At 38.5% G+C, this 20571-nt stretch overlaps 1 protein-coding gene across 1 annotated transcript in view; it reads left to right on the forward strand.

The window, feature by feature from the left end:
• The window catches only part of COL25A1 (collagen type XXV alpha 1 chain), a 336819-nt gene that overhangs the window by 274322 nt on the left and 41926 nt on the right, over positions 1–20571 (forward strand). The window contains exons 14-18 of the mRNA XM_074147547.1: positions 987–1013; positions 3384–3428; positions 8326–8358; positions 8517–8552; positions 12495–12539. Of these exons, the coding sequence (XP_074003648.1) occupies positions 987–1013; positions 3384–3428; positions 8326–8358; positions 8517–8552; positions 12495–12539 (186 nt within the window). The remainder of the gene's footprint in view (positions 1–986; positions 1014–3383; positions 3429–8325; positions 8359–8516; positions 8553–12494; positions 12540–20571) is intronic.

The raw sequence follows: 20571 nt of genomic DNA on the forward strand, positions 1-20571 counted from the left end.
TTGGAATGGGTAATGCTAAATTCTAATCCCATCAGCTGCGAGCGTGCGTCTTTGCTGCACATGTGCTCCTCAGCTGATTCTGTGCCTCACGCTGTTGCTGACAGACACGCAGGGCAGGATTTTTACATTTACTGACTGGCTGCTTGTCCATCAGGAATGAAAACAAACCATTTGGGAGCATGACCTTTTCTTACTTTGTATACAGAAGAAACCAAATTATGGCAGTTGATGCTTAATTCATATTCACAGCTGTAGTCTTTGAGTTGCCTAGCGACCGCCAGCCATCAGAAGGGGCAAAGATGAGCCAGAGTGCAATTCTGAGCCAGAAATGCAGAGATGAGTTGTCAAGGTCAGGCTGGTGCGCAGAAATGCATTGGCCATTGAGCTAGCTTCTCAAGCAAGAAATAATTTTAAAAAAATAATGGCCATATGCTGTCTTTTTGTTACAGAGAATGTAAGGAGCACCAAAGGCTTTTTCCTCTGAATCAATTATGAATTAGTTCAAGACACTTAAGGCTTTTTGTCTCTTCTGAAGAGCCTTCTAAGCCATTAATTCTAAGCCATTAACAGAATCATAAAACTCCCCTTGCTTTAGCCTTTGGATTTTTCTTTCATTCGTTCCCAAAATAAGGACAACCGAATGTAGGGGTCCCTTAGGTCCTGGCAGCCCACTTCACGAAGGCATATGCCCATTCGTCAGGATTTAATCTAGGACAAAATGGCGAGGTGGGGGGTGGGAAATTCTTTACATGCAGATTATTAAGCTTTTGAAATTATGTTGAAGATATACTGTCTGTTAAGTTCCATTAAATTTACAATATTTTATTGTTTATTGAAGATTTTTGTATTGGATTTTGTCATCTGAGGCAATGTCATCAGTACTGCCAATTGTTGATAATTGACATACTAATGATAGTAATACTAACACTTTGATTTTTGCTTGTGTTAGTAACTTACAACTTCTTTGCTCCAATTGTTTTCATCAGGGTGACCCTGGAGAAAGAGGAGAAAAGGTGAGACATGTTTCACTTCCTTTGTGGTGGTTTTCTTTTGGAGAATTGCCAGTGCACTGATTCAGAGTTTAAAAAGAAATAAATGCAGCTACTACCTAGAACTTGAGCAGCTTTGTGCAGCCTTTACTAGTGTCAAATAAGACCTACTAATGGAAGTTACTGATCTGCAATTACTGCAGTGGAATTAGTCACAGAGAGCAACGGTCACGTGTTAAAGGCTGCACAGTTGAACAACTGTGCAACTAATCCTAACTGTGATTAGACTCAGAAAAAAAGATGAGCCCATCTGAATAAGGGAAAGATCCACACATTTCTCATAACTTGATTTCAGTGCTCTGTCACCTGTGTAGAGTAAAACAAGTAGGTTAACAGACTGATAAATACATTGACTCTAAATGATATATGGATAACCATTCTCTGCATACTAAAAGTCTAGTCCTGTGTTCTTGCTTGGGTCATTTTAAGTCGGAGCAGGAGAATTTGCTTCGATGATCTTAGGCTATAGACTGTCGGGAGAAGTACTGGCAGCACAAATGGTACACTAACAGTGCTCAGATTTGCAGTGAGTTAGTGAGGAGTTACTTTTCTGATGTCTACAGCCACGCCAAGACGAGGAGGCAGAACGAGTGCCACACGGCAAAACATGGGTGTAATTCTGCTCTTCCAGGGAGTGTGGCCAGTAGGAGCATCCATATAAGAGTACACACTGAGTGATAGTCAAGCTTCTGCATCTGTACAAGGGCAGTTTGAGAAATGGTGTAAGCCTTATTTTGAGTAGGAATCTGTACATAGACTCATCTTCTGTGAGTACACTGAGATATGTTTTTAAAAAGTAAGATGCTGAATTCAAGTGCAATTTGCACGTCTTCGCAGTTGCAATTGAATTTCACTCCCAGATCTGTGTAAATCCACGTAATAGCAGCTGCAAGCATGCTTTGCAAAGGCAATTCATTTCACATTTTCAAAAGCACATCATAAAAATAGTCCAGGGGAATCTTGAAAGCATATACCCTTTGTGTAGAAGTATATAATTGGGAATCTCTTTCATTAAATAATTACTTCGGTTAAAATCATATTTGTTGGAGAACTTCAGTAATCGTTTGTTTTCGGACACAAAAAGAATAAGCAAAAATGTTAACATAGACTGAATTTCCATTACTTAAAATCAGTATATTTTTCCATAATTAACCTTTGTCTTTTCCTAAAAAATGTAATTATAAATGCCCTCAATATGCTTTATCATGTCAAAAGAACTTGGAATAACATTCCTAACAGTTGCTGTTTCATGTTTCCATGTTTCATCAAGCCTTTAATGAAAGTGCTGCTGGATTGTTAGCTGGTTCCCATTGTGTCAGTGACTGTGGTATATAAAATGATCTCTGTTATAAGTCCCCTGAATGGGATTTTACATTAAGGTTTTCAGAGCAATATGACAGATGCTGAGTATTATTTGATTACTGCTATGATTATCCGACCAAGACCTAGTGGAAAGTTTTTTAGCCTACTTAGACTCAGCATTTATCAATACTTTTGGCATTTTAAATATTTCTCACACTTTACATGAGTCTCAAATCCCACAGAAATTTTTGGCCTGCAGTCTCATCTATAATGAAGACTTTATGGTGTAGTCTGCACTTACTATATGGCCTTATTAATATACATGGAAATTTGGTCTTTATATAGATAAATCTTTTGAAATATTTCTTTACAAACCTGTTTATAAAATAGAAAATGTCTACCCAATCATGAAAAAGTTATCTGAACATCAATTTTTTTAACAATGAACAATGCATAGAATTTATGTAGAGAGAACAGTAATTCTGGTAGCTCCTTGGAGGGGTGGCATTCAGTGAAACTTTTCTAGTTTGTGAAGCATTCATGAAGGACTTCAGATTCAGAGAGTATATACCATAAATTACTTGAGAATCCTAATAAAAAGTATTGGAATTGTGCAGCTGTCACCGAATGTGATTAGATGCATTTAGATTAATGTCTCTGTTGGAAAAAATTATACATTCTGGCAATTTAAAATGCTGAATCATCATGAAATTATTCCTTCATTGCTAAACCACAACGAATTGGGGAACTCCGTAGACTACACCTACAGGAAGATAGTTATTTGATAGTTTGTGGGTTTTTTTGAGGACCTGTGAAAGGGATTACAGGTATACTGAAGACTGTAATCTTCTCAGACATAATCAATCAACAGGCATAGCAGCTATATAAACCATGCTTCCTGACCATGTCATAGAGAGGTTGACTACCTGATTAAAAAAATTAGCTTGCTAATCATCTTGGAATGCTGACTCTTCTCTGCATGCTGTGTGCTTACATAAAATCACTAAAATATAATATGTATTTTAATTATAGGGTGATGCTGGAGAAAATGGACCGAAGGGTGACACCGGAGAAAAGGTACACTACTTATTGGTAGAGAAAATGCATGCTTTAGGCATGCTTACAGTACAGTCAGCTAATGAATATAATCATTTGATCAAAAGAAAAATGCATTTTAAACCTTTTTTTTAAATGCTGAGTGATCTGACTGAATTCATTTTTATGAACAGCAGAAAAAATGTTGCTCTTCTTTCCAAATAAGCATAAAATTTCTGACTTTATACAGCAACAGCTTTAGGACAGGATACATCAGCATGTCTCTAATTAGCACCCCTCTTTGCTGAAATTTGCATCATACAACCTGGTATGTATACTATGGTCACAACCTGCCAGACTGTTGGAACTAGGTCTGCTGAGTTATAGCCATTTCTGATATATCCTTTTACGTTTTGCCTTCTCTGTTCCCCTCAAAGAGAGGGACCAAACCAATATGGGACAAAAAGTATGGTATCATGATAGGTAACTTCCCTCTGAGTTGCCAGCTGGACAATTGAGAGCTGAAGGTAAAAACTGCACTTTAAATATTTTTTGCCAGATGACATCAGCGATAACCTCACTTAATACCTTGTCTGTTCATTGTTGCAAAGTACCAACGTGTGGTAGAAGTCACTAAAGAGTAGACATTGTCAAAATTTTATTTTACTTAGTTTTGATTTATTTTATGTGAGACTCATGCTGTATCACTGCAAAAAAAAGAAAAAACTTGAATTTTTAAATGTGCTTTACTTACACAAGTCATAGTCTTTAGCAGTCGGAACAAAGCCTGTGCCGCACAGGAAGAAGGATCAGTCATAATGATCTCTTCTGGCCATCACTTTGGAATTCATACGCTTCTAAAAACAGTCATTTTAGTGACTACACTTGGGCAGAAGAATAAAAATTTCTTCTTGTACCCCTATATGTGTGATTGCTTAACCAACTCACACCGGTTTAGTGCAAGGAGAAATTTATGATGGATTTATCAAGCTGGTAAGGAATGCATGCAAATCTTTCAGGTCCTATCATTTGGATACAGTAAAGCTATGCTCTCAAGAACACAAGGATTTTATGGGGCGTATTCTAAAATCAGCAATTAAAAATAGACGTTAGGTTTAAGAATATCAAGTTATTTGATTCCCAGAGTTCATTTAAATAATACTTCGTCTGTGGTCGTGCTTATTAACCCAGATGAAAGTCTTAAGAACCTTATTTAGTTACTTACACAGTGTATGCCAGTAAGATCATCTTGAACCACTTTTATGTGATTCAAGAATATAATTTCATAGCAAGTATGAGATTGTTGTTCAGCGAGATAGTCATGCAACAAGTAAACATGAAGTTAATAGTCTCCCTGGGAAGCCTAATGTAGCTTCACTTGTTGCTTTTCTACTTTGTCAGCTGTGAGAGGGAGTTTGCATCCACTAAAATGCCCATCCTGCGCTGTGGTCTGCAGAGCACATATCGCCCTGCTTGGGATCTTGTTTAAGGAAAGAAAAAGTTCTCTCCCTCTTTCAGTGGTAAATCCTTTCTCCCCAAGTACAGTTTTAAATATTTCTGTGGGAGCTTTCAACTGTTTGGCAGTCTAGTTGGAATAAACTTGTGGAAAATATAGGTCACTGGGAAACTTCTTATACTGCTGTATCTGAAGAAGTTTCAATAAACTTGAACTTTGTGACACAGAAGTCTCCCATCTCTTTCAAGTTTCATATAAATTTCAGAGGTGGGGTGGTGACATGGGAATATATGCTTTATGTGTGGAGTGCCTTGCTTTAACTGAAACAGGCTAGAATCCACTGCAGGAATTTTTACAACAGAGTGAGCAGAACTGTGACTTAGTTGACTTCATTATTTTTCTTTTATTTTCCCTGCCTGCAAGACAGTTTGCCACCCAGAAAAAAAGATCTAGATCTTAAAGGAAAGCTGCAGCTGAAAGTTTCTGGTAGATAGCTCTGCAAACAGCACTTTGTAGGGAGCTTAGGAGGCTGGTTTTGGACAGATAATTTAGGAGCAAGCATTAAACTTGGTGTCATTACATTACATTTGTAGTACTTAACAAGCATTGTATTCTTTCCTGCTCTTCAGCATAGGGGGGAGTTTTTACTGTATGATCATTATGTAGAATTCCAGGATGAATCTGCCCAGCAATCGCTAATCATATAAGTGTTAGAGTATATCAGAATGACTGTTACAGACACAGTTAATTGACAATTACATGGAGTAGCCTTGACTTTTTTGCTATATTTATTCATCTGTATTTTTTTCTGTATTGTATCTGCAGTTTCTCTACTGGTGTCATGATCATCTTGAGGAGGCAGTTAAATTTACCTTGACTGTAATCCCTGCTATAGTGCAGGATTTCAAAGTAGCTCAATAGCATTCCTTCTGTGTCTTCCACTGGGTGCTCCCTCTTGGGCAGGAGATTAACATAAAAAAATTATGTCTATTGTCTTAAAAGAAGCAGATTAAATTGAGCTCCAGCAAATTTAACAGCCAGCCTTATTGAGGCACTATGCTTATACATATCTTCTGTGCCAGTTTTTCCCTACTACACAACCTGTGCCTTGTATCTGGGTAGCTCTGAAAAGTTTGGGGCATGTGTTACATTATGGAGCTTCACTACCAGATGAGTACTGAAAGTTTTTTGCCAGCTGAACGCTTGTGGGGACAAGTGTAAGATTTATTAAAGCTCAGTTTTTAAAGACTGTTTTTAGGAGAGCTGCTAGAATTATTGTTCAGAGGTAAGATAATACTAGTATCCATTCAGTTCTCAGGTGTTCAACCACATACACGTACAAACCCTTCCTGCTTTTTTTATGTAAATGAGTGTAGAGACCGTTGCACCAGATCATAACGCTACACATATGCTTAAGAACTTAAAAACATAATTTTAGTTCACAGAACTTAAAAACATTTCTTTAAAAGGTTAATGTTTCTGTGACATTCTAAATTTTCATCTATATGGTGAGAGAGATCAGGCAACAACAGTTTCAGACTTGGTTTAGGAATGGGTTCCTGTTTGTGCAATTAATGTAGCTTTGTTTTCTGAACTGCTGTACCTGGTAGCTCTCAGAAATATGAACTTAGGTGCCTGCTTTTTGACCTGTGACATAAGGAAGAAACCGCCTTTGTTTAATTGTCCTGCTTTGTAGACAGTGTCAATGCCAGATTTGAGTTCTTGCTTCTACTCTTCTATTGTAGCCTTAGTCCCTAGAAACTACCAAGTATCTTGCTTATGTGGGCATGTTCCCCTGCTAAAGTTTCTTCATTTTCAAACTGTCTGACTCGTCAGAGAACTGAGAACATGCTGTACCATAATTTTTTCTTTAATCCCATATTAATTTTCATTCTTGCATGAAGGTGGATTATAAATACTTTGCGTCTTATCTTCCCCACATCCATCACTATCCTTTAAAATGTTTAACTGGTGAATGTCTCTTACCAGTTGCTTTGCCACTTTATAGCTATAAAAAGTCCTCGAGGCTTTGCATTTGTACATGCTTGTAAGGGGTATCAGCAGTATCACTCATGCATGTCTATCAAAATGAAGCAGCTCAGGTTTCTAGACATGAATCAACCCTTCATAAAACTGATTTTTGTTTTTTCTTCACATAAGAGTGAGCTGCAGTAACTGTGTAGAGAAAATCTATTGCTGTTCTTCGAAGAACAGTGAGCATGTTATCTGGTACCATTTAATTTTATGAGACCAAAAGACCTCATACCCAAACCAACTTTGAAACAATGACATTCACAGAACACTTTCTCCAGCTTCACCAAATCAGCAGGAATGGGTATCTCCTGTTTGTATTTTAATGCAAAGAATATTAAACATCTACACTCTGCTTAAACATCTTCAAAGTGGATTACAGTACTGGCTTCTATGATACCTATGTAAATCACTAGGAGGCTGTTGGGGAGGATGAAGTTGCTTTGTGTAGCAATCAAAATTTATTTTGAATAATGACTAATGAGACAGTTCTTCAAATAAAAGCACTCTAGCCATCTTCAACAGCATGTAGTTTGACTAGCAAACTTTTCATTAATTTAGGGGTTTTTTTTTCATTTTTGTTTGGCACGTCATTTAACAAAAAAAAAAATGCAGCGAAGTGAGTATACAAGAATTTTAAGGATCCTGTGACAGTTGTACAAAACTAGGAGCTAAAAGCTTCCTTGACCATGTCACTCGCTGATCCTCTGCCCTTGTGCATATCACTGCCTATCAAATCCAGTCAACCCAGCAAAACACAGGCACATCTTTTTGCATGCTAGATGCCCCCTCAGAACAGAGACCTTTCAGAATACATAAATTACTATAGCTCTCTCATCCATTAAAGTATAACCCTTAACTGCATTAAACTATCAATTTAAATATGCTGAAGAGCTGTGGAAATAGAGCTATTACCTGTCCTGATGGAGATAAACACATAGGTCACTGGGGTGTTTTTTTCAAGGCTAACCTTGCACAAAAAGATTTTTCAGTTGAGACCTGACACTTGCCGTCTCTAGAATAGGTCAAAATGATTGCTCGTATTCTTTGTAAATGGCAGTAATTAGTTTTAATCTATATCAGCAATTTGGAGGTGTCAAAATATGTCTCATCTTCTGGCTTTATGAAGTGCATTTATACAAAATCTGCAATTATTGCATCTACATTTTTAGTTGTGAAATTTGAGGCTAACTATTATGCTGTTTGGATGAGCAAAATTAAATCTCTCTGCGTGTTCTTGAAAGCAATACTGTTCCTTTTGTGCATCACATTGATTTAATTCATTGGGTAAATTTCTATGTAGCAGCACAGAGAACAGGTAATCTTGCTATATAGTTATTTTGTTATATAGCCTTTCTATAGAATCATAGAATCATAGTAAGTTTTGTTATATTTGTTCCCTCAAAAACTGTATATGTAATGTGTGATTATTTCTTGTGGATTTTGTATCAGGGTGACCCTGGTTCTTCTGCTGCAGGAATTAAGGTAATTTAGTTTTAAAGCAGTTTTACAGGGAGAAGAGGGGTGGTTGGTCTGTGTTACTTTGTAATGTGATAGACATTTCAGGTACTGTTAATTTAATGGTTTTCCCCAGCTCTAATTCATTTTGTCAGATCTCATGTCATTCATCTCGTTTCTTTTAGGGTGAACCTGGTGAATCTGGACGGCCTGGACAAAAGGTATTAGTTGGAAATGTTCAGCTTTCCTTTTCCTCTCTGTTGGATTTGTGGTAAATAATGTTACACAGATGTTACCAGTGGCACTTACCCATACTAGGATGATCCCAATTTAACAGCCCAAGGCCTGTACGCATTTGGTGTATGATCATTTTGTATTTTAAAAAAGCACAGGAATGATGATACTAATTAGCATGAAAAGCAATGTTAGAATAACTCGCCTCCTCTCCTAGCCACAGCGCACTTCTTGCATTGAAAGCTTATCCAGTTGCAGCTGGTGAGACTGACAAAGAACGGCTCTGCTCCTTGAGTGATCACAAGTTAACCCTGCATGTATGACTGAGTATTAACCTTCAGACTATGGTACCTTATTACATCTCATTAGGAAGATAATAAATATTGACTGGAAACCCTTTCACATATACCTGTAAGGGGAATTAAACTGTCAGAGGCACGCGGCACATTTGGAAGGACATAGACCAGCTAATGCTGCCCTGTTCTTCCTTCCAGGGGAAGAAATTCCCCTGGGTGCTGAGTAGCTGAGGCTGCTTTTGCAAGTAAAGGTCCAGCAGGAGCTGTAATGACTGCGTTGCATGAGGCCCTCTGAAGCTGGGGAATTTTCTCTTTGAATCCATAGTACTTCAAACACAGTGAATGCTGTGCCTTCAGCTGCCTTTCATGAGAACAGGAGGCAGGTCCTGCTGGGAGAGCTGGTGAAAGGGCAAAGAAAAGAGACAATGAGGCAACCAGATTTTTGCTTTGCAGTATTTGGTTTCCCTCAGGAGCCTTCCGCACTGTTCTTGCCTCTTATAACATTGAAAATTACCCACTGCTGCTGGAATGGAGCAGAGTCCAGCTGCCAGTTGAGTTAGCAGGTATTCTAGACAGACAGCCAAGAACTAAAATTCTATAGAGTGAATGACAGTACAACCATTTTCTAATACTTAAGGTGACTAAGCAAAACCCCAAAACACATATAAATATAAAATAAAATAAGAAGTTAAGTCTTTTTGTTTGAGAAATTTTAACTGTCATCAATTATAACAGAATAAACAAAACTATTATGGTTGCAAACACAGTTCTTCAGTAAAATGCAGTTTTAATTAGGAGAGGTAATCAAAGTAGTTTAAAGCTATCTAATGCACAGAATCATTCAGTGTGCGCATTCCGCAGCGTATGCTCTGCTTGGGTAATAAACTAGAAAATGTACTTAAGAGCCCATTGAGATTCATACTTTCATTATCTGGCTGCCATGGAGGCAAAACTAGCAGTGATTTATCAGCAGGGTGGATCCTCGTCCCCAGGCACTTAGGTTTGATCTCCTTTAGGTAGCTTGGATAAGCAGGAGGTACGCGGTTCAGACTTTCTACAGTTCAGCTTGCTGTTCGCACCAAAGGGGGCTTAATGTGTTCTTTCCACTTCACATCACAAGCTTCAAGTATGCCATATTCACGTCCCCAACATGAACCAGCAGCTCCCATAATGTGTGCTTTCAAGGTGCCTCCGCCAGCCAGGTGCCCCGTATCTGCTGTTCTTCCCCCTGCTTAGAAGGGACCCATTCACCTAACCAGAGGTTGGGGGGAACCCTTTTTTCAACTGGAGGCATGTCTCTACCCTCTCCATCATCTCAACATTTTTCCCCCTACTGTGTGCCATTCCTATTTCCTTCCTTATGTTTTACTACTTCCTCTTCTTCCAGTTATTCCTTATCCACTTTCTAAGGACAGGTAAATATTCAGCTGCCCACTTGAATATTATTTACACGAAGTGAAATGCGATGGTATTCGAATGGCCTGACCAGCCTCTTGTGTGCTGTATGTATTGGAGAGGTGATAGAATGACCTGCCCCACCAACCTGAGCGTTATGAGATGGAGTTAGTATACAGCCTTGGTTTCTTTAAAAATCATTCATCTTATGTAGCATGCTCAGAGCTTTTGTATCAGGAAAGGTCCAGAAAAGAAACTGTTATGCATTCATCTACAATACTAGTGCTAATGAAGCATTAGTGATTTCATTGTGTTTCAAGTTGCTCAATGTATCTTTGAGGGGCATTTTAATTGTTTTAGATTACTGTGACTCCGAACTGGTTTTGCTGCATCCTTTCTGCTTGTCATGTTGGCTCTATGAGGGTTAGCTCTGTCCTGAGACTAAACAGTGACCTACTGCAGCAATACTAATAGATTTACAGTTATAATTATTCAAATGCTGTGCTTAGAAGTGAAATTTAGTGCTTCCACAATTAAATGAGAAAAGGTCACAGTACTAATGGGGTATGTATGGCTCCTCAAATAGGAGAGCAAAAGAGAGGGGAGTAGGATTTCGGAGCTAGCATTTTGTCAGGAAGTAATGTAATGGAGGCCTTTTAAGGATTATTCTTTTGCAGGAGTGACAACTCGTTTTCTGCTTTAGAAAGTGTTGGGCAACATACTAGGAAATAATAGTGTCTATTGAAAATTATATCCTAGCCTCTATTCTTTCATCTCATTTTATTGTTAATATTTTGAGATTGGAATCTTTCCTGTGCTTTCAGGCAATGTGAATAGTTAAGATTTTGGAGTGACCGAAATGTACAAAGAAGCTGTTATCAGGTCCTTCTATAACATTTAGAAATCACTTCATTTGGTAAAGCAATTTGCAAACCCTCTATTGTGTCTTTAAGTTTGTGGCAGAATTAATTTTGTTATTAGAGCTTCAAATTTGTTAAATATTACTGCCTCAAAGAAGCGTCTTTGGGTACTGTAGTCTGATGAACATCTGTATTATGTATACATGTGTTTATGTTTGTGTGTATATATATGTGTGTATGTGAGTGTATGAATGTATGTAAGTGTGTGTGTATACACACACATATAAAATATTTTAATAGCACAATCTGTATGAATCAGCCCAAACCACAGAGTTGAAATCTGGATTTCTGTAAAGCTCAGGAGTGTACAAAATCTGGAATATAGTTCAACTCGTTATAAAGGTAAAAGTTGGCTTCAGAGTTCAGACCTGAGCTTCCAGAAGGTTCAAGGAATATTCAGATCCAAGGTGCTGGTTAGAATCCATCTCTCTGTTAAAATAAAATCTCCAGCCTTTAAAATAATGTTTTCTTCACATGTTATTGCTCTTTTTTTTTTCTGTTCATCATCTTTATTTCCCTAGACAATATCTTTCCATTTAACTGATATCTCAAAATGACCATTTGTGCGAATGTTGTCATGTCTTAGACTAATGTCATCTTAGACTAATGTCAACTTCATTTCAAAATTAATACAGTCAGTTTTCAATTCCTGTTACAAAACTACCCTTGCAAATGCGGTACTGTAGGTCTTTTCATTGCAGTTTTAAATAAACAAGGCATTTCTGGATAAAGCAATAGAAGGTTACGTTCCCGCTGTCCTTCATTACACCATGTGTATTCGCAGATAAATAGCAAGCACTGAAATGATGCTACGGATAGCTCAATAAAAAAGATGGCCCAGTTACAATTAGGCAGTTCTACTTGAATTGCACAATTTATACTAAGCTTTTCTGAATTGCTTTGTGGCTAAATCAGACAGTTACACAGCACAATATCTAGCTGAATGTTGAAAATGGAACAGAATCAAACATCTGTCGTAAGTATGGAACTGAAATGGCAGCGTGTAAAATGAACCAGTGCTGCTTGTTTTCTTCCCTTTTTGGTGAAGGCTAATGTGAATTCCTGTTTGGCTTTCCTGACATGGATTTGCAACCTAGGTGTTGTCTTCACATCCAAGGTTCCCAGAAGATATTCAGGTTCTTAACATGACTCTTACTAATTGTACATTAAGTCACTCATTTTGAAAATACCAGTCCTGCTTGAACTGCCTAGCAGCCATCTGTGCTCTTTTATCTTGCTGCAGAATATACAGGGGTGTTCGCTGGACAGTGACCATAACTGAATAATGTCTGTAATATTATGTAATTTTCCTGTATAGGGTGAACCAGGTCTTCCTGGGCTTCCTGGACTTCCTGGGATAAAGGTAAATAAACCATAGTCTCTGTTGTACTGGGGGGACACCACAAAGAGGGAGGGACTGTAAGAATGTGACTAAAATGGACTTACTGTACTTGTGCTATAGCTTCCTCTTAGTCTCTGGTATTGAACTGGGGATTCATGTGGAAAATTGGTTAAGTGTCTGTGAGTAAGCAAAGTGTTTTAAAAAAAATAAAAATCAAATATTGTAGTTTTTTATATTTTTATTTAATGGAAGAGGCTTGTCATCAAAATTTTACTTGCTTTCCACTTTGATGGGTGCTTTCCAGTAGCAATAGCCTACTGAATTTACCAAGCCTCCAGTCAGAGAACTGCATTAATTATACACAGGCTGTAGAGAAATGGCTCTGTCGACAAAAATACTCTGTGCTCCATTACTCAGCAGTGATTTCCACTGACAAGCCAAAATGCTTTAATAAGATTCTATTCAGTATTAGCTCCAGTCCCTGACCTAATGCCTGGTTTAGTCCCTGGCTTCCAGTTTGTCTGGGATCTTTAGGTAAGTTGATACGAAAGACATGTGGTTGGTTTAGTTCTAGCATAAGTGGTTGCATTGGGAGTTGCAGACGCTTGCGCAGTTTGAGCTGTGACTCTATAATGCTGCACAAAGCGAGTGGATTCACATATCCTGAGTGAGTGCAGATTGGAGTGGTTGCTTCTCCCTCATGGCAAAGACTGTTCTTCCAGAAAAAAAAATCTCTTTGAAACTGTTTCTTTGCATTCCAGCATGGCCCTGTGTATACCTCAGGAGATACTTTATATAATTTCTCTAATAACAAGGGGGATGAGCCAGAGGCCAAAATCTTGTCCGTTTTGGTAGGATTCAGGATTCATCTCATGGAATGTAACATTTGCAGTGGTTTTCTCAAGGGACCTGTGAATTGCCACAGCATTGAAGCATAATGTCCCTTCTGTGTTACTGGTAAATTAGGGGAAGAAATGAATGTGCGTATTAAAGTTTGTATGTTGCAATACCTGAAAATATAGTTCCCAGGGAGGTTGTTCATTTTCTGCAAGAATGAACCTTGTATTGACTAGTGACGATCATGTAGGAGCGGAGTCCTTTGTGTGATGAAACTGTATTTTTATATGGACCTTTGACAGCAGTCCCTATTCTGTTTACTTTAATGGTGAGCAAAGAGGTAGCTCAGTTGGAGTTCACTGTCAGCGTCCCAAGGGCACTCGCCAAAACCAGCTGGAGTTACACCCCCAAAATCAACTGGTCTTTGGGGATTCCATGTTCACACAGACCATGTATGTCCATGCATATTATCAGCAAGTAAATAAAAAAGTCTAAATTTGAGTCTCTGCTCTGGGAAAATTATTGCTGTTAAGCTTTATTTGTTGGTCTTAAGAATGTCTCAGAAGGGGAGCTTTCAGATTCACCTGAAAGCCAAGATGTGACGTGAAAAATGGATGAAGAGTGGGAGTTTTTCCCAGAAAATTTGTTTCAGAATTCAACGGATACAGTGGAAAACAGTACAAATGCCTGCAGAATAAGATGGAATAATTTGATCAAATATTAATCTTCTAAGAGAATGCTAGCTTGTATTAAAAATCTAGGCCAGAGGGAGACTAGTGGTGGTTCAGCGAAGAAATTCCATCTGGTGCACTCCTGCATTGAGGTGGCTGGGTGTACCCTAGGTGGTGACAAGCAAGCTAGCAGAACGTGCATAGGAGAGCACAAAGCAGCTCTGGTCACATCAGACTGGCAGGATGGGTGCTGTTTGATTGAAGGCATTTTTAAACTCTCTTTAAATAAGGAATCTATAGAAAAAAGCCTGGATTTTTCTGCTGCAGGGACTATGTCAGTGGCACGAGAAGTGGTAGCAAAAACCAGAGAATGGCTGGGGTTAGGAATGTGGGCACTCATCAGCAAAGAAAAAGCAGTAGTTTAACCCATTTTCTCACCCTCTGCTAGCAAAGATTTACGTACCACCATGGTAAAATCATCTCATTAATTTCTAAGAACAACCTCAGTGATATCTTTTGGAGAAGCATATTTCCAGTCAAGTGGTGTTGATTGAAAGCTACTTTTGAAATAGCAGTGACAGGACGAGAAACTTGAGTGTGGAGGAAAGCCAGTTGTCTGGACTTGCAATCTGTTGGTGCTATCATGGTGTTACTGCACAAAATTGAAAGGAATCTTATTTGGAGCAATGACTTTTTTTTTTTTTTTTTAAATTATTCCTTGTTGTTTGTTACCTTTTTTTTCAGGGCTTCTGGGATCTGACCCCATCAGGACCTTATAAAACTCTCTAAGATATGTCTTTGTTATTCTATCTTAATAGTGATATGCAGTGGTGTCATAATGCATCAGACGTAGTACAAACCTCACAAAATGTCATTACAACATCTAGGAACTTGTTACAACATATAAGAAGTTTCCATAAGGGAAGTTTTTCCTAACACTTAAATGGATTACAGAGTTCTCGTGCATTTGCGTGCCAGCACAGTAGCTGTCAGCAGGGATTTTGCAGCCGATTCGCAACCTTTGTGAGATGGACATCTGGCAACTCAAGCAAAACACAACAGGGGCATGTAGGAGAAAGTGATGGGGTTCAATGTAAAGCACTGGCCATTTAATCTCTTTCCCAGTACAAAAAGCTGAGTATTCTTGTATTGCTGGTATTATTTTGATACTAATCTTGCTTTTTGTAGTATTGTTCTCTTCGGTTTCTGTTACATTACACAGGCATGCATATGTACACTTAGAAAGTCTTCTGCAAAATTTCCTGTTGAGGTCCCTTGTAGTTAAAAAGCTTTAGGATTCTCGCTACACTTTTTGATGTTTCTTCAGTCCTATATAATTGGAATTACAGAATGTTCTCCAAATTTGTGTCTCCTATGATGTTCTAGAAATTAACACATTCCATTTGTTTTCTGGCTTTTACCCTCAGTTATTGATAAAACACATTTCCCAAGCAGGTTTGAAAGGTTAGGGCTAGGAGGCAAGGGCATCTGAAATGCATTAATGCCTGTAGATGAATGGATATAGCTTAACCCTTTGTTCAACCAGCCAAGTAGTCAAGTAATGGGGGCAATATATTTTCTGGAAATTAGTTAAATAAATAGCCAAAGTTCATATCCGTTTGATATACAGTAACTCAAATCACACAGGAGGTTTCAAATGAACAAACTAATTGTCTGAGGATCATGTTTACAGGGCTTTTATGTTCTAAACAGCTTTGAAACTGTTGGATGTTGGTGGACTCATACATGCAGGCATCTTCAAGTAGATGAGAAGAAAGAGGCAAGAAAAGACTCCATGTTGCCTGATTTTGAAAGAATTTCCTTTAGTATCTTCTAGTACTTCCATATAAAGAAAAGAAGGTCAAGATACAGGGATATTTTACAAATAGAAAACTCTTGGATGTAGTTCTTCTGGTCTTAAATATTTCACTTTGACTGTAGTGTAAGGAATTGAAGCCTCCTTTAAATTTGTTAGTTGAACTACAAATTTGCTTTCTTGTGAATGAATCTCTCCAGTGGCAGGCTGTATTATGAAATGCTTTAGGTAACTGTGCACATACATAGCACTTTACAAATGCTAAACCAGCCTGTGAAAACTTAAATGCTATGCCAGGCAGTGGACCATATCTTTCCAGCTACATCTCATCTTTCTTCTCATGGTTGAAGAAACTTCCTAAGGCATCTAGTCCAGCATGCTTGAACATGTAGCCAAACTACTTAAAGGATTAATAAATACTAATCGCTGGAAAAGTTTCAGCTTCTTATAATGCCATTTCAATTAATTAATCAACGTTCCTCAGAACCTGTTAGAGCCTGGTTGAACGGGATACTGGAGTCTGAATGAACAGCAGCATTGGATGGACATGCAAGTATCATGTCTGCATTCAGAGTATGCAGCAGGGTCTTTCATTACTTACTTTTCTAGACCCATTCACTATGCACATGCGGATGTTTTGGGAGTTCTTCCTGTTCTTTTTCGTTCTCTCCTTGTCAGTTGGTGCCATGGAGGAAACACAAGTGCAGTCAGTTATTTCCAAGACAGTGATGAAGCTGTCTGTGACATGCTGGGGAACGTTTCTCAAGCACCTGTTGCTGTTTAGGAATGGCTGGAAACTTAATGAGCCCCTGAATGTGTTCCCCTGTGTCACTCGGGAATCAAGTAAGGCACCTAAACACAGAATATTAACTCATCGCTCTGATATCTGACGCCAAGCAGACGCAGAATATTTTCTATGAAACATAAACTTCAGATGTCTGTTTTAACTCATAACTTTCATGGGATGATGCGTCCAAAGCAGCACGCGCTTACTGTAATGGAAATCATGCATACCCTTATTCATTGTAATGTCAGACATCTCTCAAATCCATTGTGTTACATTTTCTGGCATTTGGGCAGTACAGCCCTCAACTTCATCACTGCAGTGGGACACCTTCACAAAACACAAGCCTTTTCTCAGTAGCTGAACTTTATGCAGGATCTGGCTTTTCTTTAGCATTTTCTGGCATTTCTCTTTCTGTTTTCAAAACAAATCCTGAAACAAAGCTTGTGAGCGCAACTAAGTTTTTATTCTATCGTGTTCAAGAAAGCTGCTGTTGAGTGATTTGGCATGAGAAAAGAAAGGCCACTTAGCCCTTCTGCTTTGGGGATGTAGAGCAAGTTTTCTGTGTTTGCAAACCGGCTGATTCAATAGACTTGCCAGTCTGCAGCATCTTGTATCTTTTTATACAGTTAATCCAAAGATTGACTTCCCTGGGACTGTGCCTGAGCAAGGTTTTGGAAGAACCTGGACAAGGATATGGGCATATGAGCAGTTACAATTTTCATCTGTTCTTTACTTAAATTTCTTTTTTTTCTGTTCATACTCGAAGATCTTATCCTGTGAGTTTCCTAATTCCATGTAAACAGTGAAAAACTCACTGCTCCACAGAACTTTTTTTTTTTAGCTCTCGAAGAGTTGATACTCCTTTCATCCAGTGAGTTCTGTTACAAGAGAAAACTTTCAGAGAGAATGGGAGGCAGAAGTTTCAAGCTGGATGCATAGAAGTTAATCTCCTATTTAAACTCTTTCCTAAAAGAAAGCATCTGTTGTTGCAGCTCATGTATTTAGATGTTGCTTTTGTCATCTGGTAGCAAAATGGAAGGAAATCTGAAGTAAATGGTAGTTCCAAGTATTTCATTTTGGAGTCAATGCCATTCACGACCTATAGGAAAGTTCTTCAAACTCTGCTTTTCTCCCAGGAGTTCTTAGGAAGGCTGAGTACCTTTTCCTAATGCATTTTTCCTTTTCCGTATTTCCATTCTTCTTCCTGTTTTTCTTCCTTGTTAGTGACTGTTACCAGGAAACCTGCAGGGCCTATATCTATCTCTTTCCATTTTTTCCAGGACTCAGTTATTCTTATCCAGGCTTCAGTTCGTCTTTATCCTATAGGTCGCCATTCTCAGAACTCTTTCTAGATTGAACTTGGGAGCTGGAAGGGACCAGCTGACCTTGCGACAAGCATTTCCAAATCCTGGATACAGACATGTGCTGAACCTGTTAATTGCAACAACAGAAATTGTGGGGATTCAGCTTCAAACCCTGCTTTGTACAAACTTGGATTTCTCCCTGTATGCACTTGCCTTGGCTGATATATATTTTGAAATACTCATACTTTCATCACTCACATACCGTGTTCTCAAGAGTGGGTCTTCTGCCTGAGTAGGGGAAAATGTGCAATGTAGTATAGGTGAAATACTGAAAAGTAGACTATAAGGATGCATGTTCTGTGAGAATGGGAACTGATCTAAAAAAACAGGACTTAGTACTTGAATTTGGAGGGCTGGTTTTCAGAAGTAGCTCTATGCATGGGTCAGTAAAATATAAAATAAAAAAATTACACAACTGTGCAATTAATTTTCAGTATTCAGTTTCCAGAGCTGAAAAATATATACAAACATATATCTGTATGTATGTACTTACATATCTAGCTTTGTTCGTTCATTCCTAGCTGTCTGCTTTCCATATGTTATGGCAGTAATCACTTGCATAGGGTAGACATGTAATTTCCCAGAATTAATTTTGAGAATCAGGGCCAGAAAATGAAATCATCATTAACATCGGATGGTATGCATGTGTCAGGAGTGTTTACTGGGGGCATACTTTGAGATATACACAGTTCTTACTAATCCATCAGAAACTATATCCTCCCCAGTATGAAAGCTCTCATTTTCTTTCCTGGAAAAGGCTAAAACATAAGTAACTGAAACACAGGATGTTGTTTCCTCTAAAGCTATTACTAGTTGGAAGACTGAGCTTATAAGGATCTATTTCACAGCATCTTTTTTATAGCATAGTTTAATTGTTCTTTGTAAAAAAAAAAAAAAAAAAAAAATTCAATTCCAAAATTTTGAAAACAGAACAATAATCTGAGAGTCCAGTATTCTGCTGTATTCAGAAATCAAGTATTTTGTCATCCACAAAGATGTTACTTCAGTATTCTGAAAGTATCTCTGTGCCTCAAATACACAATTTTAGATGGTCAGAAATGAGTGCATGCAATAAATTTCTTTATCTTTCAGAGTAGCAACAAAAATTCCTTATATTTGTCATCTGTTTTCTAAAGGAAACAGTTGGGAGCTAGACTCTTCATAATTTAGCATTTCAGTCATTGCTAAAGTTTAATAACGAGGCACTCATTACAACAAGTGTTTTTATTCTAATCCTCAAAAGTAGGTACCATGCTAACTTGAATTATAATTAGCCTTTAAGTAAGAAGTCCTTGATATGACTAGTGCATGCAGAATTAATCAGAATTATTGCTGGTTCTGTTAGCAGCCTTCCAAAGCAGCATACCTTCTAAGCAGGCAGAACTTAACAGCAATGAGGAAATTAGGCTCGCTAAAAAGCAATACATGTCGTAGGGCTCATTGTGAACCTTCAGGGTTTTAGCCAGGCTGTAAGATTTTACTTCTCTAACTGTAAATGAATCATAAAGGCTAAACATGCGTTTGGAAATTCTAAACCAGAATTGTTTTTCTAAGTTTAGAGACTGATTAGGGAGTAAAGATATTGTTTCAAATGCGGTGAGTGAGCCAGACAACCTGTTTTAACTGGCCGTTGCTGGAGCCAGTTCAGAACGGGTATGAAAAGCCTTAACAAAGACCTTATAAAATGGGGTTAGGGTTTTTTATCAGATTTCCTTTTACTTTGCTCATTTCCTTCTTATGAGCTGAATACTGTAGTCCTCCCGAGAGCAAAATTCCCATGGACATCAGGCTATATATAAAGTCCCTTTAATGCCCTTCACAGTGAGAAAGTCTAAGGTGCCGTTCTCTCTGACTTCTATAGTCTAAGGCCGGCTGAGTTTCTGAGAAATCTCTTTACTGGAACCGAGTGCTGCAGACATAGGCAGGGCACGAGCAAGCACGGGTTCACCAATTGCCCTGGATTGCTCTGTTCTAGACTCCTGAGAGTTTGGCCCCCACTCCTTTCCGGAGTGGAGAAGTTGCAGTATTTCGGCTAGATGGTAATCTCAGAAACAAAGTCTGAGGACAGCAGATGGCGATTTCTGGAAAGTCAGCACAGACACCAGTGAACCAAGTCAAATTTATTATCACTTCATAGCTGTTCTCAAAATTGCCTTGCATCTGGGTTTTGGGGGGGTGTTTCTAGCTCTCGTTCTATGTATCTCCACCTTTGCATGTTTCTTTCGGTAGTGTTAGGCAAGGCAAGGGCATCATACTGTTTTTCTTTTAAATATGTCTTTGAGGGAGTCAGGGTAACTTTTAAGACAAGCGTACCTTGGTCTCTTGATGTGTTTAAGATGGGGACCCTTCCATATCAGTATTTGTCAGAAAAGACACTTTGGGCTCTCCCAAGGTTTGTGGCTCTTGAGGAGTTTGCCGGCTGCCCCATGCCAGACACAGGAACTTTTGGAGAACTGCTAGACCTACCAGCAGGAGTTTGGAAGCTCTGGGCCTGCCCCCAGGTTCTGTGTTGGAGCACGTCAAGGTTCCTCAGACCCACACAGCTAGGTTTTCTGCTTATTTCCATTTTTCTCCAAAT

Source organism: Numenius arquata, chromosome 5 (genome assembly GCF_964106895.1).
Source record: "Numenius arquata chromosome 5, bNumArq3.hap1.1, whole genome shotgun sequence".
Lineage (NCBI taxonomy): Eukaryota > Metazoa > Chordata > Aves > Charadriiformes > Scolopacidae > Numenius > Numenius arquata.